Source organism: Botryllus schlosseri, chromosome 1 (genome assembly GCF_051294905.1).
Source record: "Botryllus schlosseri isolate E-star chromosome 1, Bs_hap1, whole genome shotgun sequence".
NCBI classification, from domain to species: domain Eukaryota; kingdom Metazoa; phylum Chordata; class Ascidiacea; order Stolidobranchia; family Styelidae; genus Botryllus; species Botryllus schlosseri.
Window position 1 is genome coordinate 24,874,056 of NC_137236.1, and position 26,846 is coordinate 24,900,901.

Here is a 26,846-nt window from a genome sequence, read left to right on the forward strand (position 1 = left end):
ATCCTGCTACAATACAATGTTACAAATAACTGAAAATACGGTACTATTGTTATGTACACCGAAACAGTTCAGGCGAAATAAAATAGACGTCATTCTGGACGTGTTTGAAGGAAGCCAGTCAGCTCTCGCCTCCATATACCACATGCAATTACTTCGAAACAACAAGATACCTCGCAAGCTATAAACAAGTATAGGCCGTTTGGTTTTACCCAGTGCCCATGTCGGTCACAATTCTGATCGGGTATTTACAATACAATAAAGTACGCAATTACTCACACAAGAAGCGTCGCCTGTGCTACCTGCCAGATACAGAGAGTGACAAAAAATTCAAATTAGTCACGCAACGATGATCATTCACTGTTTATTTTCGAAATAAAACTAGGACCCATGCCCAGTGTACATACAAGACAACGAATAAACTTAATGGAGGCCGTAAATGAAAAAATGAACGGTTCAATAGACCAATACGAGTTTTCACTGTTTACAGCCGTATACATAGTGAAACCAAACATAGTAACGATATCTAATGGATCCAACGAACTTATTAAATGTGAAAGAATATCACCCCAACGAAATTATTCATGTTTAAATGTCACCCAAGATTATTCTTTTTACATATTTTAGACATATCCTTGCAACAATAAAATCGTAACCTGATCGGCACCATCCCGCATGGTTCTTTTATGGTTGGATGTTTGCTGGGGGCCCGAGAATGGATTCAGATGTTGAATGCGGCCTGCGAGCACAAAAGTTTGCCCACCCCTGTCCTAGAGTCACAGTCCTGTTCAATGCCTGGTATTCGCCGGCGCTGATATGGCTATTTCTCTAAAGGTGCATTTTTCCATTATCATATTACCTAAATATAGACCGCTTTGGACATGAGATCGCGCTAAACGCGACGAAATTTTCAATTGAATAAATCTCCTCATAGAAAAGACGAACGATATAGTTTTTGGCCCCATAGTTCCACCATAGTTGGGAATATTATTACTATTCTGGGTCAGCTTCAAACAATTCTTTGTAAATGGGATACTACAGAGAAGTGAAGGAATTTTCTTTGATATACAAGCTGTACAATTGTTAATAATATGTCTTGTTCTTAGTGAAGTTGCGATGTCAGAACCTTCAATCCAATGATACAATCAATTCATGAGGACTCTTACATTATGAACAATGATTTCAATGCCGGTCGTTTAAGACGGACTCCAAAGATTGATGTGTTGTGGTAAATCAGGGCCGGCCAACCCGTGGCCCACGAGAAGGTTTTGAGTTTCCCGCGAGGTAATTTCTGAATTTTTTAATATAATCAAAAATGGATTGCACAGATTGTGAACTTGCAAGGCCAACCAAAACTTGATTAGTCTGGTCGCAACACTTGGGATGTGATGACTAAAATTTCAGTTGTGACGCATTGACCGATCCATCAGCCATTGAGATATTGTTATATCATAGTGTCCTATATGGTGTCGACACAAGCAAATCTCACGGCTCAGTGAAATTGTATCACGTCACAATTTCCATTTAGCTACAGGCAATTTGACGGTCATTTTTGACCTGCTTGCCGAGGATTAAATTTAGCGAAACGGGTATCAATCGAAAGCTGACTCTGCACTGATTACGCTCGCGGCGCTGGAACCAGGGCATGGTATGGTATGGAATGGAATGAGAATCTTCCATACTCCATACCCGCCAAATCGTTCCATACCATACTTGACGATTTTCCATACCATACCAACATTCTTCCATACCATATTTGATACTTTTTCCATACTTTCGAAACTTGACCAACCTCTCAAGTGATATTCTATTTTTGACGTGTGGAAATGTTCCGGCGTATATATTCTAATTATTTTGGATGAGATTATTCATTTAAACAGTCCTGATGCACCAATGATATCCCCAATTTCTTTGTATCATATGTCGTTAGCGATGTAGGAACGTATGATGTAGGCCTATGTATCCCACAGGATTATTTGGAAATCACAAACAGAATCTCACGACATGTAAATCTAATGTGGTAACGCACTGCTAGCATAACCTCATCTACAGAATTACATAAAACAAAGGTACTGTCAAATTATAAGATAGGTTCCCAACCTTTATACCAGTGGTTCTCAACCTTTTTTAGACACGCCCTCCTAGTGAAAAATTTCGCGCCCCCCTTATCGTCATATCACAAAATCTAACCGGGATGCTAGCAACCCCAACAGATTGTTTGATGGCATGGAAGGTTATGACTGTTGATGAGAGAAAAAATCTGAAATTCGGTCTATATAGAGAGAAACATGCGTGAATTGGAAGTAAATCGCGCATAGCGCGATTTTTTCCTGTTAACCGCTTCTTCGCCCCCCCTTCAGTTGCTTTCACGTCTTCCAAGGGGGGAGGGCGCCCCCCAGGCTGAGAAACACTGCTTTATACACTTTTAAATTGATCCTCCAATAAAATTTGATAAGACTTTCTTTTGTAAAGACTTGCTGTTGGTGAAAGTTAAGACCCCCAGAATGGAACAGCACGCAATAAAATTAATGCGCAGTGAACTGATAACCGTACACGCAATGTTGCGCCTCCTTAAAATGGATATGTGAGGTAAGCCCACAAAAACTTGGAAGAGTTTGTAATTTTTCCAAATGTACCAAGGTGGGTAGCATCAATTTACATGTGTAAATGTCGAATATATTGCATGAGTCAGATAAACTACCTGGTGTAGACGAGCTAATGCGTATGGTAGGCTTACCATATTTTGGAAATCTAAAAAGAGGACACTTTTTCAGAAATTTGAGACTTGCAAAACCGGAGAAGAATTCTCAAAACCGGTGAATTTTTCCCACTTTGTGATCGGTTGACTAAAAAAAAAAGTCATCTTGTCCGCTCAGAGCTCAAAATACCGCGTTTCTTCCCGCATTGCTAGGTGGATGACTAAAGAAAAAAAAAGGTCATCTTTCCGCCCAGAGTTAAAATATCCGTTTTTCACTCCGAAATACCCGCCGGAGCGTCAGTTCTGTGCTAATTTACGGCATATCACTCGCAATTTGCTCTAAATCTGACCTAAATTTTCAAAAAAAGAGGACAAAATCTCAAAAAAGAGGACAAAAGGGCGTCCTCCGAGGACACTTTCAAAAAAGTCAAAAAAGAGGACAAATCCTCTTAAAAGAGGACGTATGGTAACCCTAGCGTATGGTAGATATAAGCCACCATAACCCGCATCCCCATTGCATCCCCATCGCATCCCCATCGGTTGGAAACATCTGCATTGGGATATATCGTTAAATAAATTTTATATCACTACAATCATTTTGCAACAGCTAGTCAAAGGTCTATTTTCTCCACCAATCTGTGGGTCACACTCGTTTTCTTCATTAGCCAGACATCAAGGTGTCCGCTGTCCACTATATCAGAAACAACCAGATTTCATGAAGTTACAATGCGTGTTGTAGGCCTAGCCTACATATCGTTAGTCACTTCAAGACAAGCTAGGCTACATATTTTTGAATTACAATCATGGTTCTGTCAAATAGATATTGCTTGACGATCATCCTCCTAAAGCGCAGAAAATTAACAAATTGATAAAAATATTGATGTAACTTCTACATTCTCAGAGTCTACGATTTTAGAACTATATACATTGGCTATTTACGTAGTGGAAGTTACGATAAGCGAAATGCAATTGTAACGCGACAGCGGTCGAATATCATTCATTTTTATGATATTTAAATCGGAATAATTTTGTCGATATTATTTCCATTCATAAGCGCGACGCAAAACTTTGTTGTCTTCACATAGATGTCGACCTGGATGGGTGAGTCATGAATCACAATTTGAGATATGAACATAGACAATGAGCGATTTTACGTGGTATGCAATCAATTTGACAAATGTAAAGTAGGATTATTGTCATGGTTCTGGCAAAACTGTCAAATTATGGAAAAGTATGGAAGTATGGAAAACACATTCCATACCATACTTGGGAAATTTCCATACCATACCATACTTGCACTCTTCCATATTCCATACCGAAATTTCGTTCCATACCATACCATACTTCCATACCATACCATACCATACCATGCCCTGCCTGGAACCCCCACAATCAGCCTCGAATTTTTCATTGTTATGGAGGTTGGCATTGAGACAGCATTGTTGCGTCCCAATGCCAATCTCTCGTTTCGCCAGACAGCATTGTTGCGTCTCCATAACAATGAAAAATTCGAGGCTGATTGTGGGGGTCACTACAGCACTTGCCACTACGTCTATTCAGAGTCCGATGAAAAGATTCATGTAGCCTACGTATAATTGGATAATATGAATACACTTTTGAGCGAACATCATGACGAATATAAGTGAATTTTCACTAATTCTACAATTTTCCCTGTAGCTCTGTGGCCCACCTCAAAATGCTGCCGTGGCCCACCATTGAGCAATGGCCCACCATTGAGCAATGGCCCACAGTTTGAGAACCCAGGTATTAGATTAGATCAGTGGTTCCAAATCTGTGGTACACGAACGTATTCCAGGTGGTTCGCGAGTAGTTTCCGTGAAATCATAGATCACCTCTCACTGCTCAATGCTGAGTTGAGGCATTACTTCCCGGATGTGACATGTTGTGCCCACACCTACATGACCGATTCATCCACTGTTAATCCAGCAGACCATCCTGTCGGGTCATAGATATCCAGGATGACCAGAAAGCAAAGACGAAACACAAAGATTGCTCTCCAATGAACTCCTTGCATAGCATGGCCTCCTCGTACTAAACGCTAGCTTCTCGCGCTATTCCCCAGCTGATAATTTTCCCTTCTACGTGGGAGTGCGAGCAAGGATTTTCATCCCTGATGACTATCGATTCGAAGAAACGAAACCGACTTGCGAACACGCATGACTTTCGATACGCTTTCGATAGCGAAAATTTCGCTATATATAAACAAAATACATATAGGTTTAATTGTCCATAATAGGCACCTAAATGACTGACGTCGAATGTTCCTGTCTTGGCAATCTGAACCTCACAAGACAAATACCATCCCGCAGGGAGAAATTATAGGCCAGTAAAGAAATACCAATTTGAAATCGTGTGCGTCTATTGATTTAGTAGCCTACGTTTGGGCGATTTTTTGATATAGCAGACAGGAGCTCACGAAATACCATCATGCTACGGAGTCATACAATGGGTGCCACAGTTTCGAAGACACCTCTCCCGGTTCTACCGGTAAATCTGATTACGTGAGCAGAGAGGACAAGAAAATGATAGCCATATATGTTCAATTCCCGATCTTATTCACCGATTTTATCGTGAGTTATCGAAAATTTTCGCGCTTACCGCTGGCTCAACAGTACGACTAATTTCGTGGAAAAGCGAACAACGTGATTGGGGATAGGTTTATCAACCTATGAGATCCCAAGACGAAGTGTTGTTTCGTTCTTGCCAACGGGTGTACGCCTATACATGTTTAATTATTGTTGCGGGGTCCTACCGTTTTAAACACACCTAACTCAACTCTACCTGTACATCTGATTACACAATTGAATAATATATTCATATTGAAATGAATCCGAATATTTTCGGCTGATACTCGTCAGGGGTAATCGTCAGCAACTAGTAGAGAATTTGAAAGAACATTGTATATCAACAATCGTATCACAAATATGACGTCACTAGCATGAAACTTCAAATGAGAGAGCGTTTAGTGCACTATTCCCAGGTGGTACACGAATTTCGTCTGCTGACAGTTTCTGCTGATGTATTTTGATAAAAGTCGACTCCACGGCACATAAATTGAAGTCTGAACGGCCTCTCCCAATAACGCAAAATTTATCGTCTCGATAATTATTTGCACAAATCGGATTATCCAACAGATGTTTAACGATTGCAGAATTAATGGCCTTCGATCGGTCAGCATCAAGCTTGAGTGGCTGAGTTAAGGGTGAGCTTTTCACCGAGCGTGATGCACGTGCTCTGGTAAATCTAGGGACATGCTGGTTTATCCGTTCCTGCAGACGCTTCGACGTTGTTCCTACGTAGCCACAATCACAGTGGCACTTATATTCGTAAACTACATTACTTTGTTGAAGTGCAGGAAGCACGTCTTTGCGTGTTGAAGGGAGCAGTTGCGTAGTCGTAAAAATCGAAATGGTTTTGATTGTGTCGTAACATTTACTGACCGCAGGAATCAATTGTTTTTCAAATCGGGTTGAAATGGGACCAATCCAAGGTAGATGAATATAAACATATTTTATTGTTCGTTCGGTGGGCTCTGTTGATTTTTCTGCGTTGAATTGCGTTAATTCCATCTCTATGCCGCGGCTGATGACGTGTTCAGGGTAACCGTTATCAAGTCAGATTTTTCGGATGTCAAATTCGAAACTCAGTTTGTTACCGTTTGAGCGGTTTATATTCAAGTATGTACATAAAATATCAATAATTTCATAAAGAAATTCTTTCCCCTTCATCGGGTCATCTCATCTCAGCCGTCGCCGAATTTGGATCTGTAGTCGAGGCCGTACCCGCTCGGTTCATCTCATAGCATCGCATCGCATCGCATCGCATCGCTGGAGTCGATGTGAAATTGTAGTCGTGGTCGTAGTACGATCCGCCGGTATCTGGCGCTCTTTTGCGTTTGTGGATTGGGTTGGGTATTCGGTGCGGAGTGGTGGTGGAGGGGGTGGGCTAAATGGGTCGGGGAAGGGTTTAGGGGTGGGGTAGAGTGGGATTGGATGGGTGGTTTGTTTGAGTGGTTGGGATAGGTTGTGGGTGGATTGGTTGGGTTTTGTGGGTCGAGAAATACGATACGGTTTATCTCGTTTTATCGGTGCGTTCAGTGGGCTCGCTTAAATTTTTCGGTATAATTTACTTCTTATATCGATCGTTAATGCGTTGGTCTAAATTTTGGGTGTATTCATTGTCGAGTGCATTTTTCCATTCCCACACAAGGGTTTCCACGTTCAGAAAGGCTTTTATTATGGTCGGAGCTTGCGGTCCGTCGTACACGTTTCGCATTATCTCGTCGGGTGTAGCGTCGATAGTCGTTTGCAGGTCGTTCTCGAGATCCTGTATTACAAGAGAGAACAGTATTTTGTAAGTTGCACATTCGGCGAAGGTATGGCGCAGAGTATCTTCTGCATTTTGGCAGAATTTGCATTTGTTTTTCAAGTAGGCTTCTTTTCTTCGTATCCAACCCGCGTTGGTTTTTCTGGAGCCTGTAAAGTAACTCTTAGTGTTATTGCAATACGAGATCTCCCGTTGCTTGTTGTCAATGTGATCTTTGATATTGGGTTGGTATAGCCATATCTGTTTCCAGTCCGACTTTCGGTTTCCTCCTTGCTGCGTCTTTTTTTTAACAAGGATCTGGTACATTTCTTTCTGGCTTAGTTCTTGTAGCTCTTGTGATTGGCTTTGGATTACGTCGGAAATTTCCTTTTCCTTCCCCATTCCTTCTTCATGGTATTTCTGTGAGGGTAGAGGTTGTTGTATAAATTGCAATTTATATCTCTCACCTTCGTTGTCAAATTGTATATCGCTTCAGCGTGCCAGATATCAATCGGGCTCTCAAGTCGGCTTAGTTGTTGTAGCGTTTTTGCTCTCTTTGCGTGTGTGGCTGATTCAATATCTGGCATGTCGATCCCTCCTTCTGGCTTGGGTTTGATCAGTTGCATTCTGCCTTTTTGCTCAAGTTTTTCAGGGCTCCGCAGTAGGCCGAACACGAGGCGTTCAAGGTGTTTGAGCTTGTCGCCTGGAACCTGCTTGTTGGTATATGTATACGTTATTTTGCTAATTATGTAAGCCCTAAATTGATCATGGACAAAATGACAGAATTGTTCCAAACAATATGGGAGATTGAAAAATTACCCCAATCATTCGGCCACAGCAAGCTAACTGCCATATGGAAGAACAAAGGAAGCAGAACCGATCCATCGACATATCGCGCTTTTCAAGTTGGAAGCGTATTCTGCAAACTGTTAGTACAAATAATCATATCAAGAATAGAAGAATGGTACAACCAGCAAATTCTCGAATTCCAATGTGGTTTTAGAAAAAGGAAGGGAACCACCGACTGCATATATGTCACGAAGCAGTCTCAAATCATCGCTGAAAAAACTGATAAACAAACATATGCCTTGCTTGTCGATCTCTCCTCTGCTTTCGACCACGTCAACAGAACCTGGCTAATTCAGTCGCTACGAAATCGAATCGATGAGCTTGCCTCTCTTTATCGATGTACAACAACCGAACTGTAAAGCCACCCTAACCTAACTTTTCCCACAAAATCTGGAGTTCGACAGGGCGGACCCGAATCCCCTATCCTCTTCAATCTTTATATGGACTATGCCGTGAGAGTCTTCCTACACAGATCGAAACTAGCCGATATCGCTTTCAGCCAGTATCACTTTCGCACACCGGACTATGCACGAGAAAATAAAAGGGACAAGAACTACCAAGGAACCGCTATCAACATGGGCTCAGGCTATGCAGACGATCTGGAATTCTTTTTTAAAGACCAAACTTCTCTTCAGGAAGGTCTAAAACTACTATCAGAAGTTCTTACTGAGTTTGGATTACAAATTAATGAGTCGAAAACAAAAACTATGATATTTAACCACAATGAAGAACTGACTCACCCGACTTCAATCTGCTCTCTGCATAATCATGATATTGAAAACGTGAAAACTTTCAAATACCTTGGTAGCATGATTCACTATAACGAAACGAATGTGGGGATATCCGAAATCAACAATAGGGGCAGCTCGGCTCATGCAGCTTTCCAAACCTATAAATACCTGCTTCGAAACTTCAGAATTTGGATTGGTACAAGAATAAAATTTTTGAATGCCTTTGTGCGAAGTCGACTCACATATGGCTGCAGTGTATGGTCTCTTTCGGAAAATAAAAGAAGCGTCCTGGATGTCTGTTACAGACAATTTTTGCGAAAAATGGTACACGGAGGCTACACTCGAAGGGGAACCGATCACGCATTCAAAATTAGCAATCAGAATCTTCATCAGAATCTGTCGCACTGAAGACCTTTCAGCATTCATTGATCACCAACATAAATTACATATCATGTTTTGACGACTCCCTCTCGAAAATATACGCATAAGTATAGAAAATAGAAATAGGCATTTCGGCGTCAGTCATTACCACGCCACGCCACGACGCACGAGGATATATGAAGGTCCGGCCAATATGGGACTCCGAGAAGTGTGTCAAAAAGATCGTCAGTGAGAAAACTTTACCGAAGAGGATTGCCCTTATGTTGACCGTAAACTATGATTTATATAAGTCTGATTGTTCATAGGTGCTTAAATCGCTCGTGCCGAATTATCCTGCCGTCGCAATCTGCACCACACAGAACAAATAACATCCATCAGAAAAAAATTATTTGCCAGTGAAGAAATAGCAATTTTGAATCGTGTGCATACTTTTGTTTAATACGTTTATGCGTTTCATATCTTTTGACTTTAGCGGACAAGAGGTAACAAAATAACAACATGTAACGAAGTAATTGTACCAACGGGCACGCCCGAATATGTTTAATTTATTAATTATGTGGCCTTCATTTTCCTAGACAACAGCTCACTAAGCGCTACTGGTAAATCAGATTACGCGGGCTTAGAGGATAAAAAGTTTATAACGACATATATATGCAATTACCACCTATTCATTCATGCATTATAGAAAGTTTTGGCGACTAGGGCGACCAGGCCACACAAACTTTGCTGACCATCGAAATCACGCGACGGCATTTTTGAGGTGAAGCTCGCAGAAGTTTGGTTTATCACGCTATGGGTGCGCAAGACAATCGTTTTTAAGGAGGCTGACGAAGTGCTGTTACGGCCCTCCCTATTACCCATTGTCTTTATTACAGTTCTTACAATATGGAGTACGGGGGCGCTAAAGCACGATAATTTTTGAAAGGGGGCGTTGAAGGAAAAAAGGTTAAGAACCACTGGTCTAGGCTATATGTAGGGGAAATATATATTACATGAATATACTGGCAGTATTGGCACATAGCCTACATCAAATCGACTAAGTGGTTTGATCTCTCAGCAGCAGTTAGTCATTTGTCTCGAACGAACTCGTTTTGCTATCTCGTTGTATATTATATATAGCCTAAGTCAGGGAGGGGCTAACTGCGGCTCGCGATCCGCATGCGGCTCATTTATCCTTTGATTGCGGCTCTTTGATTATACATAGAATGGTTTCGCCATTTACTCAGATTATAAATTGATGCAATCAATCGCGAATTTTTCTCGTGTTGTTTCTTTATGGAACAAACACGAGCATAAATGCTCACTCTCTGTTCACGTTCAGTCATCTTGATATATTTCCTGATCATCTTGTTGATTAGCAAGGGGACGGTTCCACGAAGACATCGAAACAGCAACAAAAGTATCAGAGCAGATGAGATGTACATATTATGGCAGACCATTGCAGGAATCTTTCGAGAAATTGCACTATATTGTTTACAGGCAAAAATCGTACAAAAAGAATTGTGCTCCAAAGCAAATAATTAATATCATATTCCAGCTGATCATTTCAAATTTACAATTGATGGTTAACGTAAACCTCATTAAAACAATGCCACGTTATTTGAGTATCAAGGTAAATACTTATATACATGACAAGACTTTATTTATGTACATGATTTCCGTGATCTATGATAAATCTAATGCTCCTAAGTATACTGCTGCTGCTGTATTTTGATTTAAAAGAGTCTTCTGTGTGTAAAAATAACAAGTAGATAGATTTTTAAACTTAATAGTACGACTGAGTCAATTTTCGAACCAGCCATTAGAGCAAAAATAGGAGATTTTGGTCAAAATAGTACCATGGATTATCTCCAAAACAAGAGCCAATTTGAAAAATCCGAGGTCATATTCCGAATCAGTGCCCTTCAGAATCCCCAAAACCACTCCTACTTTGTCTGCCTAAAGATATGCGTTGACCGGTGTACTGCACCCCGATGACAGCAAAGGAAGTTTACCCCAAACCTAATAGGTAAATTGCGACGTAATAAATTTTTAACAATTTCGATAAAATTGCTTGACATATCACACCATAGTAATTCCTAATACTTAAATAACTCAATTTCGTTACTTCTACGTACTGGGACTATGCCTATATATTCCTCTACAATTAAAAGGTTAGCACTGTTTCGTAACGAAGAAGCAGTGTATTTGGGTTATATTGTGCAAACTAATTATTCGACTTTCTGGCTAAGCTAGGGTAGCATACTCAAAGCATTCATCCAACATTTGCCTTGAATTCTTAGCACTTGCGGCGCAACGTCACTAGGGCTCCAATATAATTTCACGTACGAGTTGTTGGTATTACTATGTCATGTGATAAAACACTTCGTTCGATCAATAACTATTCCTGCGCTAAATTTTAATGACACCAGTACCGCAGCAGCTCCGCCGATAACGCGAGGTGACAGATGATATAAATTCAACAGTAATATATGCAACTACCATTACTTTTGTCAAATATACATCAGTTTACTTTGAAGTAATTTCCCGATCGCGCTGCTACGAAAACGAAGGTGACTCATCTGAAAAGTAGTCCTGTGATGTGTGCGTATGCCTGCAGTTTTGGTACGCTCATCGATATTGATACAGCAGTAGGCCATTTTGCTGCAATCGATCTCGCCTTGTAACCTCGTCGCCAATCATATATATATTTAAATACATATGTCTATGGCGCGATAGAACAGGGTGAAGGGGTGCATGCCTACGTCACAACAGCTTTTTGGGATCCCTAATTGCAGAAATATTTTAAAAGCATCGCATGTATATTAGAGAATCAGAATTTCGTCAAACACCGGAATTTACCCGCTTTTTCCAGCTACGAATTAGGCAGGTGGAGGCGCAAATATACTAAGCCACGTGATTGACTATTTCCTATTTGACTCAATTGCTCAATCTGAGTGAAATCGTGAACGTAAATCGTAATCGCAATGACATCGCTACGTGTATTGGTAATTCCTGTTTCGCAACCTTTCTTGAACAAGAGAGTAAATAAACAATAATCCACTTTATAGTATAGTTGCTAAGCAATCGGTAATGGAAAAGACTGCTTATTTTGAAGCTCTCAACTCTGTGTATAATCGATGCCCAAATGCCTGCTGAAAGTTTTCGAGAAATCGCAATCACACTCCAGACCACCTGCTGCAAAGAGATTCATTTCGAAAACTGCGAATTGACGAGTCGGAAGCTTTCTGAATTCTACACTGGATGTAAAGACAACGATCTATCTGTAAGTTTATTTAGTGTACAGAAAACGTGTATTGCTGGTATCATGTGTGCCCGCTAAGTTTTCGTTAGGTTTCTACTTCCTACCCGCAGATCACGCAATAATACTAATCCGAGAATATAATGTTTTGACGAGCAATATTGACAGTACTTATTCCGGGTATTGGCTGATCTAAGTGATTTCTGTGCTGGAAAAGCAGTCACAAATCCATCGAAATAATGAGCACACAACACAGATCGACAGGATGAATTACTGAGCGACTGGTGGACTCTTGTAAGGCTTTTAATCACTGCAACCAAAGCCCGTATGTTGGGAACAGTTAAAAAGTTCGATTGACTTTATTGCAGCGCACTGATCAGAATTGCGATGATAGGAAGGGGTAGCCAAGTAAATGAAACAAGTAAGTGAAAAAATTAGTTGGGGTGGTGTGAACCTCTAAAACAGGGGTTCTCAACCTAGGGCGAACGCACCTCTTGGGGACGCGGGAGGCTCTCAGGGGGTGGGGGCGCGAGAAATTCACAAAGTCTGTATAAATTGTGACTAAAAATGTGTTTCACAATCATTCTGAAATGACGATTGATTGTTGAAGATTAAACTTTTTTCATAAGAAAGCTTACCAAACTCAAACTCCAGCAGTCGCGCTCAATGGAGTACAGGGTGACTTCAACTTTATTTGAACAAATTTTTTATATTTTCTGAAGATTTAGAGCAATTCCTACGTGAAAGTCATTCATTTCTTTATAGCTTTCGCAGTAGCGTTAATCTCGGTGCGCTAGGTAGCTGTTGTTAGTAGCTGACGAACTGCACTGCCCAAGACAGACTTATATGCAATACAGGTTGCCCAGTTTAGCCCTCAATTAGGCAATTAGTCTCAGTGCAACCTCCCTTGAAATTATTTGATGTCCTGTTCAATGTTTTTTGTTATTTTCAAACAAGTTTGGGGAAATTTGTCAGCAATGTAAAAGACTCAACAACTGGAATGCGGATTCAAAATTGGCGTAAGATATACCTTATGTATACTATTAGCAGGGGTGGGCAATCTGTGCCCGTACGGCCGCATATAGAAGGGAATTTGTGCGGCCGTCGACGCCAAATTCAAATAGTATGTGTTGGCGGCCGTAGACATGCCAATTGCAATTACGAATTCACTCCCGAATTTTCGAAAAATTTTGTTAAATCTTGAAATTTTCTTCGTGCACCGCGCAATTCAACAAGACTTCATTTTTCGATTTCAATCTGAGCCGGAATGGGAATCGTCAAGAAATAACAATTCATTCGCGGCTCTGTAAAATTCTGAACTGAGGCTATGCAATTACTCAAGTAGTTTAGCAGTACTACACGTATGTGAGCGATACTGTGCCTTCTTGCGTGTATATTTAACTCTATATTCGTTCATTGGTTCAGAATCAATGACCACTCAATCTGTAATTCAGACAGCTAGCAAAATGCAATGACATAATCATGCCTCATACTTCGAAAAGGCAACTTGACTTGAATTGTGACTTGACTCGTGACTTGACTTGACTCGACTTGACTCGAGTCACCTCAAAAAAATCGAGTGACTTGACTCGAGTCACCTTCGAAAATCGATTGCCTCGACTTGACTCGAGTCAAAATGTGCAGTGACTCGAAATGACTCGTGACTCGAAGGTAGTGACTTGATCCCAACACTGCTAGGTTCGTGTGAACGCGAACCGTTTTGAAAGGTTCTGTGTGAACGCGAACGCAAACCTCATGACGTAACGTGATGGTAACATGCTAATTCAAACCCTACATTTCAGTGAAGTAGTAGCATGTATTAATGTATACACGATACCTAGTGACGACTCTGGCCACATAATGCCACAATGCTGAATTAAAACATTGACGTTTTGAACGTCGCTGAATGTATCAACTAGGGCAATCAAATGATATAATAATGCTATAAAATCAGTATCTTCCGCCGCATTGCCAACAACGCCGATGATGACATGCAAGGGCATGGTAGCTTACGTCTTAACGGTCTAGCTAGGCTTGCCTGGGTAATGTATTCGGCGTCTGAGTATTTCTACGTTGATATTGAGCAGAGTGTAATATGGGTTTAAATACTTGCTACCGATAACACCCCATTACCAAGTTGTACAGCAGTAGCCAACAACCCAGTCGCATCAATTTGGTTTTCATGGTACCGTATAATATGATACCAATAATACGGTTTTTATGGTACCGTAAAAATACTCACAGTAAAAAATAAATACCTATTCACAAACGGAAGGCTGGATATTTCGAGCAATTGTAACAAAGCAAGTAATTCTTTCGAGATTGACAAGGTTCATGCTCGTTTAGTATTGATTTTGTATGCTACCAGTGCCGTACGTAGAGTGGCCCGCTGTTGAAATGCAATAAATTTCAACCAAATATGTTTTAATGAAGTGAAATGTGTAATATAAGAAAATGTTTCACGGGGAAGAACCTACCAAGGTTCGATTATGAATGTTAACCTTTAAATTTCTGACATTCACACACACAACGCGAACGTGAACCTTGCGTTCACTCAATCCCTAGAAATTAATATCAAGTGATATGCAAATCCGTTCTGAATATGCCACCACTGACAAAACAGTTTGTACACTATACGTTGTTGGATTACCAAGATTATAATGCGAAAAATCATAATTTCATTGAAGAAGTTGAACACGACACGAATCGTGTGGTGTAAGAAGAATAAATGATCAAATTCGTCGACATGACGCTTATTATTTGTCGTAATTTTCGCGGCATTTTTGACACTGGAAGGGACATATAGTCAATGTTGAAATCATGTTGTGATATCTAAGTCGGTAGTTCTGCACAGAAAAACATCTACTATTCTCCAACTTGATTCAGATTTCACATTTTATTGTGTGACAGCCTACTGAAATTCTTGACTGTTAGATAGTGTTTGAATCGTATGACGTTTCATACATTCTTCGCACAGCTGAACCCGAGGACGTTTTGCGAATAGCACCATAAGCTAAATTAGGGTTACCATACGTCCTCTTTTAAAAGGATTTGTCCTCTTTTTCAACAAATTGAAATTGTCCTCAGAGGACGCCTAAATGTCCTCTTTTTAAAATTTGTCCTTTTTTTCTACAAAAATTATTAAAATACCATCAAACACTCGACCCCGACGCAGCGAACGGGTATAACGAAGGTCTGGTCGAAGTGTTGCCTTGTTTTAATAAACAGCACAGACTTATCGTATTAAAGCGGGTAATTCGGGATTCGGGTCGCGTCAAAGTGATGAGTTTTTTAATTTTGTATTTAGTCAACACTTGTACTATTTTGGTCGAAAACCTTTAAAATTACCCATTTTCTTTTCCGGTATTTCGAGATTTCCGAGTTTTTAAAAAGTGTCCCATTTCTCTGCTACGACTTCTTGGCACATGCAGCGCAAAGTGGCTACAGATCCATTATAATTTTTGCACGTGTTGTTGGTATTACTATAGCATGCATGGAACACTCCGATCGATCATTAACTATTCCTGCGCAAAATTTTAAAGAAACTACTACCGCATCAGTTTCGCCAATAACGCTGATCACATGCGGTGACAGATGACATAAATTAACCAGTAATATATACAACTACTATTAGTTTTGGCAAAACATAAACAAGTTTACTTTGAGTAAATTTCCCGATTTAAGCGTCTATAAGAAAATCAAGGCGACTCATATGAAAAGTAGTGTGGGATCCAGTGTTGGGATGACTCGAGTCATGACTTGACTCGAGTCACCTTTTTTCGCATGACTTGACTTGACTCGAGTCACTTTGCTAAAATGACTCGACTTGACTTGACTCGGCGTATCAGAAATATGGATTGACTCGTGACTCGGAGCAAAATCCACGAGTCAATTTCAAGTCATCAAGTAATCGGTGTCGATAAAAATCACTGTATCTTGCATATGTTTAGATTGTTCGCAAAACGCTTGCGTAACCCGTGAGAGCGACCAATCATTCGATGACCGTGCGTTTCACTGAGCCTAAATTGTTCTCTTAGAAATAAATTGACCGCGCACGAAGTGATCGAAGCTTTCAGGTTACGTTGTCGTAACTCTAGTAGTAAAGTAATAGAATAGCAAAATGTATATTTCTGTTCTCTGTTCTTACCTTAATCAAACCTCTTGTTTTATTGAAATTGAAGTCGCAGATTGTTTATATAGTCCTCAAACATTGGCGCAGGCTCGAATGGTATCATATCTATTTGTAAATAGATAATGTATTGCTTCTTATCAATTCGTTTCCCTATTCTCTATTTTGGCTGGTAACTATATAAACTGAGGCTATGTAATTGTTTAACTACGTATATGTGTGCGATACATCGCGTTCTTGCATGCATATTTAACTCTATATTCATTCATCGTTTCTGAATCAATGACCATAACCACTCAAACTGTATATCAGACAGCTAGCAATGCAATGACGTAATAAAGCCTCATATAAACTTCGAAAAGGCAACTTGACTTGAAATGTGACTTGACTCGTGACTTGACTTGACTCGACTTGACTCGAGTCACCTTCGAAAATGGAGTGAATTGACTTGACTCGTGTCATCTTTGAAAATCGATTGACTTGACTTGACTCGAGTCAAAATGTGCAATGACTCGAAATGACTCATGACTCGAAGGTAGTGACTTGATCCCAACACTGGTGGGGTCTGAACATCTGTTGGGAAATTTGGTATAGGCGCGTCGAATCGACATTGATTTTCGATATTGCTACTGTAGTCGACCATCTTGCTGTGAGTGAATTCGCCTTGTAACCACGTTGTCACGTATATATTTTTAATGGTAATGGCGTGAGAGAACATGGTGAAGGGGTGCATGCGTTCGTCACAACAGCTTTTAGGGATCCAAAATACGAAAACATTGAAGAAACGTCGTAGAGTTTCATTAAATACCAGAATTTCACTGCTATTTCCAGCTACGAATTAGACAGCTCCAGGCGTAAATATAGTAAGACAATGTATACTGGATTGACTATTATCCAATTCGACCCAATTGTTTCCAAAAATCCCAAGTGCATTTTTGTGATCAAATTGCTCAGCCTGATAATTAAATCATAAACGTAACTGTAAACGCTGTCAGATTGCTATGTATATTGGTAATTTATGTTTCGCGACCTTTCTAAAATGAGCAAGTATGGAAATAGTAATCTACTCTACGGAGTTGTTGTAAAGTAATCGGTAATTGTGAAGAACGCGTATTTTGTAGATCTCAAATCTGATCATTATCGATGCCAAAATGTCTGCTGAAAGTTTTCGTGAAATCGCAATCACACTCAAGACCACATGTTGCAAAAAGATACATTTCTCAAACTGTGAATTGACGGCACGCAAGCTCTCGGAATTCATCAATGGATGTAAAGAGAACCATCTATCTGTAAGTTGGAATAATGTTCCTGAAAGGGGAATTATTTAGATTGGGTGTGAAAATAAGGGCGATCGTGATCTTTCGGTATAGATTGCGAGAACCAACCGAAAGCCACAAAACTATAGTGATTGTAGGTCTTCTTGGGTAAAAGAGCAATATAGACTGAAATTTGCCATACTCGTGGGTTTGGTAGACCATAGGATGACTGCTGTATCTGTAAATTAGACAGCGAATCTCCACCTGGTCAGGATCGGAAAAATGAATCGAAGCTGGTTCGATATATCACAGAGGTATTTAAATATGTGCTTGGCCTTAAATGGCATGCAAATTCCTTCTCAATATGCATCAACCAATGATCCAGTCTTGTCAATACATGATATGTATAATTTACTGTATTAAAATCTGGTAGAATCGTAATTTGAGGATTTGTATTATAAAGGCTAGCAATAACTGCAGAGTCTGGCAAAGAAGTGTCATCTAGTGATAGTTGCCAGAAAAGAAAGTATGAACAGGAAAATAGAGTGGTAACTAGAAACGTTAATACGAAACCAAACAACAAAACTTTGTCACGAGTTACCCAACGGAGACGGATTTGCGGAATAATAAAATTACCGGGCTGAAACCTTCCTTACATTCTAATCATAACTTAAAGGAACTACTCCGCACTGCTTTGTCGTCATTTCAGTCCGATTTCATACACCTTGCAGCCCAGGTGGAGACGAACCAAATCACCACTCACTATTGAACTAAATTCGGTAGCCTAGATTTCATTTGACGAAATATATCCGTATTTCATAATTTTTGTGTTCGGGCTATTTTAACGCTAAAATTATTGATTTGTGGCTCACGTATGAAGCAGATCTTTCCACCCTGATATAGGTATATATATATTCGTATAATATTATACGCTGTGAAGGAACGGAGTTCAGGGGAGGATATGTTCGTCACAACAATTTTTAACCGTGACCAAATTGAAAAGGATTGAATCTACATTGGAAAGTCCCTTAAAAACAGGAATTTTCCCATTATTTTTTTGCTATAATTTCGGCAGATCAATATGGATTACCGTTCTTGAACTTACGTGTCTAATAACTAACCCATTTACTAGTCAAAACGATCTTATGATATCAGATTGCCTTGTTCGAGCACTGTGGCGTTTGTCGACCACATTGAAACTCTTTTTAATGTTAGCCAATACTCAGTCAACCAAATGCTGAAATTTTGTCACTTCGATTTGTCGACAAAATGACTGTACACAATGAATAAGTGAGCGACTCTGGACTCCTCCAATGCTTTTGATCACTACAACCAAATCCCACAGGTCAGGAACAGTTATATATTTCTGATATTGGATTGGACGGATAAAATCCACATTCTACGTTACTCTTGCTGTCGACGCAAGTAGCCCTAGACAGAAAAAAACATCTAGTGTTCTCAAACTTGGCATTTACTTTACTTTGATTTTGATACCAATCTTTAAGTTAATTTGATGTACAGGAAACTTACAGATATGAATAATAGTTTTTGCCAATTTGTTTACATATTTGGTATTGGAATTCTTATATCATAGCAAATAGAATTATTTTTTGCTGTCGACGGCAAATATCCCTGCACTTAAAAAGCATCTACTATTTAAAGCATAATAGTTACAATACTATTATCTTGGTATCAATTCGCATTGTGCTACAGACAAAGGTGGTCAAAGTAGGAGTAGAAACGCAAAAATCAAGCACAAAAGAATAAAGTCCGATATTGGGCAATTCAGTATCGTATCGGAATAGCCATATCCACCAACCACCATAGCACATTATAAACAATGTCCCCTCTAAGCTGCGTACGTGCGCAAATGCGCAGTGCTGACATGGACCCTGCGCCCAGAAAATCTAAGTTGCGCACAAAAAATCCGAAGTGACGACCTTTTTTCAGTCGTTACACCCTTTTGTCCATGGGTCTGCGCAGTGACTTGGGGATTGTGCGCGGACTCGTTAAAAATTAGAGGGAACATTGATTACATAGCATACTAAGTGCATCTGTATCCAATGCGAAGAGAATTGTTTCGGAGCAGATCATCACCGATCTACCGTCTCAAATTTGCTAGTCTAGATAGTAATGCATTCCCACGTCAAGGAAATGGTTTTATACGGAGCATTGAGTCGCTAAGACACGCTCCATAATCTTTCAACCATAGAAATTCACCGATTGAATATTTTTCGCTATATTTTCGTTCGATGATTTGCATGGACTCTCTCGATTATTTTAGGTGACTACGCGAACTGAATGTCAGACATTCCAGCGAGCAATTATATCATGGTCTTGACTAATCACTACTGACAAGTTGCATCATTATCATTCAGCTTGGCAAGCTGTCGATATATGATGGAACGATGACGTCAGATATCTACGGTAACGTTGCGGGTATTATCCGCATCACGGGATGTTCGACGATATTATTTGGAGAATGCGATTTGACGAAACAAAAGTTGCAAAGTTTCACCAGAACTGGCAGGAATAATAAAATATCAGTAAGTTGCAAATTTTGCTGATTGATTTGTTTTGATATAAATGACCTGTATTATGAAAACAAGTACCATGAAGTAAATCGACCTTAAACTCTACACCGTAATTATTAATCAACCGGATATGGTGATTATATCTTATTTCCTAGCTCTCGAAGCTTCACATAAGAGATGTCAAAATGCCCGCTGAATGTTACCGCGAAATCGCAACTACACTCAAGTCCATCAGTTGCAAAGAGATCGTGTTCGGACGCTGTGAATTGACGAGTCTGAAGCTTTCTGAATTCTACAATGGATGTAAAGACAACGATCTATCTGTAAGTTTAGTTATTGTACAGAAAACGTGCATTGCTTGTATCACGAGTGCTCGCTAAATTTTCGTTCGGTTTCTTATTCTTACCCGCATATCACGATATAATACTAATCCCAAAATATACTGCGTTTGACGAGTGATATTGACAGCATGGCCGTAACTGCACTTCGTCAGGCTCCCCTAAAACGTTGGTCTTTCCCCCCCCCCCCATATGGTGATAAACCGAACTTCTGGGGGGATTCGCCCCCCTCTCCCGACCCCTAAGGCTATACGCTGTTTACCGCTACTTATCTGCTCCATTGGGTGTCCGTTTGGTGAGCCAGATTTTATTCCCTTAACCCGCCAAGCGCGAGAAATTTCTATAGTTCATTACTGAATCTCTCCGCTCACGCAATCTGATTTACCGGTAAAGCTGAGTTAGGTGTGCTTGAAAAGGCAGGACCCCTCAATAATAATTAAACATTACCGGGTGTATACCCGTTGGCAGGAACGAAACAGCACTTCGTCAGCCCCTATAAAAATTGAGTCTTTGGCTCAATGGGCTGATGAACTGACCCCCGCTCCATCGCGTTTTTCGCTTTTGCCACGGAATTACAGCTGTACCCTGATGTGAGTTAGCGCGATGCGCGAAAATTTTCGATAATTCGTGATAAAATCGGTCAATACGATCGGGAATTGCATATATATTGCTATCAATTTCTTGTCCTCTCTACTCACGCAATCAAATTTACCGGTAGGGCTGAGTGAGGTGTCTTTGAAACTGTAAAGCCCGTAAATAATAATTGAACATATTTGGCGGGCGGACCCGTCGGTATGACTTCGTTACATGATGCTATTTCATGACCTCCGGTCTGCTATATCAAAAAATATAGAATCGCCCAAACGTACTAAACTGAAGGACCATGCGATTTCAGATTGGTACTTCTTCACTGGCATATAATTTTTTCCTGCGGGGTGGTATTTGTCTTGTGACGTACAGATTGGCAAGACAGGAGCATTCGGAGCCAGTCATTTAGGCACCTATATGGACAATTAAACCTATATGCATTTTATAGATATAACGAAGTTTCCGGTCAGCATAAGGGCAGTCCTTTACGGCCAAAGTTTTCTCGCTGCCGATCGTTATGTCACACTTCTGGGAGTCGCATGTTTCATGGCCTAAAACTTTATATATCTTGGTGCGTCGTAGCGCGGTTATGGCCAACGCCGATATGCCCTTTTCTATAAATCTTGCGTATCTTTTCGTGGGGTGGGAGTACCCAATATTCAAGATATTTGGCGACTTGAAATCGCGGCGAGCGCGAAAACCTTTTGAAAAAGTTGCATAAATTTTCAAAAAAGACTCTATAATTTATGCCAATTCACGAAATAATTTTGAGTCCTCTTCGAGCTCGCCCCCCCCCTAATTGTGGATTCGGGGTGCGGCTGTTACGGCCCTGACTGACAGTACTTATTCCGTGGATTGGCAGATCAAGGTGACCTCTGTGCTTGAAAAATAGTCCGAAATCCTTCTAAATATTGAGCACACAACACAAAATTGACAAAATGAATTACCGAATAACTCGTGGACTATTGTAATGCTTTTGATCGCTGCAAGCTAATCCCGCATGTTAGAAACAGTTGGAAAATTCCGTTGACTGTATTGCAACGCACTGATAAGAATGGCGATGATAGTTGGGGGTAGTCCAGTAAAAGAGACGGGTAAGTTAAAATAAAATGAGTATAGAGAGCTATACAAATTTGTTGTGGATACGCGGCCCACGATAATATAGCTTGTACACTACATCGTTGGATTTCCTAGATTACAATGCGATACGATCATATTTTCATTGAAAAAGTTAAAGACGACAAGAACTGCGGGATGTAAGAAGAATAAATCAGCAAAACCGTAGACATTATGCTTATTTATTTCTCGACCTTTTTTGACACTGGAAGGGACAGATAATCAGAAGTGGAATGATTTCGCGCTCTCTACCTCGGTATCCCTGTAAAGAAACATTTCTACTATTCTGAAACTTGACTTACATATCAGTTTTCATTGTATGACTGCCTCCTGAAATTCCCAACTATGACGTACCGTTTGAACCGTGTGGTGTTTCATACATTTTCCGCACAATTGAATCCAAGGAAGTTTTGCGAATAACATCGTAAGCTACGGCCGAGATTCGCAAAAATATGGGACTGCAATATTTTTTTTTTCATTACGAGCTCGGAAGATGTTGATGAAAATATAGTTTACTAGAGATGTTGCAAACATTTATTTACGTTGGTGTCCGGCATGGGAACCGTGAGCTACATGTCCACAGACCAATATTTGCGGTTTTCCCCTGTGAAAGTTTTGTGTGAAGTACCAGTATTTTCCAATAATCTTGGGAGTAATCGTAAACATTCTTGAGATAGTAACTGCACCGCGATGACAGCAAAGGAAGTTTAACCCAAACCTAACAGGTAAATTGCGACTTAATAAATATTTAACAATTTCGATAAAGTTGCTTCATATCATACCATAATAATTTCTAATATTAAAATAACTCGCTTTCGGTACTTCTACGTACTTGGACTATGCCTATATATTCCTCTAGAATTAAATGTTAGCTCTGTGTCATAACGAAGAACCATTGTATTTGGGCATGTTGTGAAAAATAATTATTCGGCTCTCTGGCTAAGCTTGGGTAACATACTCGAAGCCAGGGCTCACCATCCCGCGGCCCGCGAGGTCATATTTTTTGGCCCGCGACCTGCTTTGAATTTCGGAAGAAAGCTTGGTAAAGCATTTTGGAATGCTGAAATTGATTTCAGTTTAAACAAATTGTTGTTGCTGTTCAAAGTAAGCCATTCTCTTGTTTCCAATATCACTAGCTGATACATCTTCGGCGATGATAAAATCAATCCATGGAGGATGAATTTGATGATACGAATGGGCATACTGCCTTGTTGTGCAATGGTCGCCACTGCCAAGACCAAGACGCGTGGAAAACGACCAAGCTTTACGAGGGAAATAATTTTCCAGCAAGAACCATTTCTAGCTAACCCCAATATCGATTCTTTAGTCTAGTAGTGGGCAATCTGCGGCAGTAGAAGGAAAATGATGCGGCCGCCGACGCTTAATTCAATTAGGATGTGTTGGCGACCGTCAATATGCAAATTTAATTTACGTATTGAATCCCTAATTAATTAGAGGTTTAAATTTTTCTTGAAATTTGCATCGCGCTACGCGCGGTTCGAAGCGAGTTGATTTTCGATTTTAATATAGTAGTGTCATTTGTAATCTGAGCCTCACAGTACAGATGCGAACACCAAAGGAAAAGGATGCGAACCATAAAGAAATACCAATTTGTACCGGTGAATCTGTGCACATGGGCTGAGATAGGATAAATATTTCATAATAATATTTGAAACCATAATAATATTCAATGGCGAAATTGACCCATGAATACCAAAAATTTTTTGCGCAGGGCGCGACTGCAGTACGATTCCCCGGGCCTGTTCACAACTTGACTACCCACGGTTTCGGTGCGCAGTGTAAGCCGATATGAGTAAATAGATTAGACCGGAGTTCAACGGCAAAGGGCATGGGCAGTTATACGCGGGTATTTCGCCTCCAGTTAGTGCATTACGACTATGCACTGGAACGCGGCCGTAGGCTATAAGCATAAGCGCCGAGTTACGGGGTACCGGGGTGGCGCAGCCACCCCATGACTCATTTATGGGGTGGCGGCCACCCCATACAAAATGCTTGAACACCCTTGGTCTGCGACACGACATCAGCCCAACGACGCAAACCAGATCATCAGCGATGTCAATAAGCGAGTCCGTGTTATCGCGCAAATGCCAACTATTTACTAGGGATGGTGTGAACTTGAGGTTCACGTTCGCGTTCTGTATGTGAACCTCGGAAATTTAGAGGTTCGCGTTCACAACAGAACCTTGGTAGGTTCTGCACTGTGAACCTTTTTCATATATTACAATTTTCACTTCATTATGACATTTTCGGTTCGAATTTATTGCATTTCAACTGCGGGCCACTCTATGCATGACTCTAGCAGCATAAAAAACAATAACACAAAACGAGCATGCACCTTGACAATCTCAGAGATTCTACTTGCTTTATGACTAAAGTTTGCTTGAAATATCAAGCTTTCCGTTTGTGAAATTTAGTGACTCTCTGCTGTGAGCTTGAACCGCAATCACACAAGATCACGAGCGACATGCAGTACACGTAGTCAGCGAATGATGCTTATTCTACCAATCAATGAGATTGATATCGTTTTTTGATGTAACAAATCTAGCAGGCGTACGGGGTCAATCCTCACTTCATATGTTTACTGTATCATTAAAACCAAATCCGTGCGATTGAGGTGTTGGCTACAGCTGTATAACTTGTGACGTAGCCTAATATCGGTAGCAAGTATAGAAATCTGTTTTACACTCTGCCCAATATCAATGTAGCAATACTCAGATGCCGAATACATTGTCCGGTCTGGCTAAGACCGTTGAGGCGTAAGCTTATATTCCCTGGCAATTCCTCGTCGAAATTGTTGGCAAAGCGACGGATGATATTGATTTTATGGGAGTATTAAATCATTTGATTGCCTCGGTTGATACATTTAGCGACGTTTCAAATGCCAATATGTACTTCAGCATTGTGTCATTATGTGGCCCGGGTCGTCGCTAGGTATCGTGTACATTAATATAGGCTATCACTTCATTGAAATGTAGGGTTGTAATTAGCAATATGACGTCACGTGACGTCATAAGGCTCACGTTCGCGTTCACACAGAACCTTTCAAAAAGGTTCGCGTTCACACGAACCTGAACCTTTCAGAGGTGCACACCATCCCTACTATTTACAATTAACCAATACGCGCGCGTGAATAGAGACGACGAACTCGTGCTAAAACGCCCCAATAGATTGTAATCCGTGTTTAGTAATGATAATCAGACATTCGAAGCGACCTCGTTTATGGTCGATTTCGACGAGTCTGCGGCCTGCGCTGAGAAACACCATCTTCTCTCTCGACCAGACGAGCGAATTCACGTTCTCCTTCCAATTAAATTATATTAGCGCGCATATTCGTTTACAAAATAATTCTTGACTTAATGTGGTGATAGTCGCTTTAATTGGACCGCGAAATAGGACGGTGTGTTTGTGTATGCCTGCGACTTCAAAGTCATTTCTGTTCAAAGTGCGCATATTCATTATTCTGACAAACCAACTTTTATCGGGAAAAGCAGCAATGCAGCTCAAACGTCGTTATAATGAGTAAAACAATTGTCGCGCTGTCAGATTAGGATCCCCAATGTGCCGTGCGCAAGTTGAGGAATTACTGATTAGATGCGCGCTTTCTCGTTTGCTACCATCTGTAGGCTACAAATTCTTGTCTGCTTTATATACTAAAATTCCCGCGATGTTACTTGTCAGTGTTTTATTTGTTATTGATACTGCGCATTGTGCAATGCACGGCGTTGAATCACGTTGTCAAGTATTGATGCAACACAAGACTATCTGTGGCGCAAATTCTGAATTTATTCGATTAGTTTGAACGGGAACCTTCTATGTTCCAACGAACCTCATTGATGGACGGACTGTATTGAGCGCAACCACATCGCGGATTTCAAACTACTGGGATTTGTATTTCTATTGATATGGTCGCGGCATGCGCCCATATTGCCCTTGTTGCAATAACACCTGTATAATTAAAATAGCACCGTTTCACGATCAAATTCGACTGGCTGATCGGGGCCTACGTTGGCTGTAGGCCCCGGGCTGATATTAACCAGTGCGTGCCGGCTGCCGGTATTAAAACCCTACCTACGTGCGTAGTCAGGGAGTTTCTCATTTAAAACTAGAAATCGCGTCCTTTTGAAATGCCAATCCACTAATTCGCGTTATCGATGCTGCGTACTGCAAATTAGCGAGAATCATTTGTATGTGAAATGGGTCATTGACATCTGATTTGCACCATCGTCGCGTTTTTGATTTAGCGCGTCCGCGTGCAGGCTAGGCCTGATATCGTTACTACAGCAGGACTGGCGCATGCGATAACACCGCTAGCCTTAAATTGTTACTTAAACTGCTACATGCCTCGCATGATTTGCATGCTATCTCTACTTATGCGATTGTTGCTCCAGCAAGACCGAAAGCGTGAAATTGAAAAACTTTGAATCTGCGCAATTGGCCATGAACATTGAACATACTCGAACGAACGGACGTAATTGATTAGCGCTATTGCTAGAACGTCAGAAGATGTGTGTTAAGGCTTAAGGCCGAGTTATCAGAAGATACGACAGGCCTGAATCACCTGAAATCGGTGCCATTACAGAGCAGATTCCACAGCAGATTTCAATCACATCAATTTGTGTAATCGTTCGTAGACAGCGAGGT

The 26,846-nt window shown here is 40.6% G+C and overlaps 1 protein-coding gene across 1 annotated transcript in view; it reads left to right on the forward strand.

Annotated features, from left to right (window-relative positions):
• The window catches only part of LOC145441344 (uncharacterized), a 147,391-nt gene that overhangs the window by 66,934 nt on the left and 53,611 nt on the right, over window positions 1-26,846 (forward strand). The window contains exons 14-17 of the mRNA XM_080319192.1: window positions 12,080-12,247; window positions 17,474-17,641; window positions 19,987-20,154; window positions 20,298-20,465. Coding sequence (XP_080175318.1) covers window positions 12,080-12,247; window positions 17,474-17,641; window positions 19,987-20,154; window positions 20,298-20,465 — 672 coding nt within the window. The remainder of the gene's footprint in view (window positions 1-12,079; window positions 12,248-17,473; window positions 17,642-19,986; window positions 20,155-20,297; window positions 20,466-26,846) is intronic.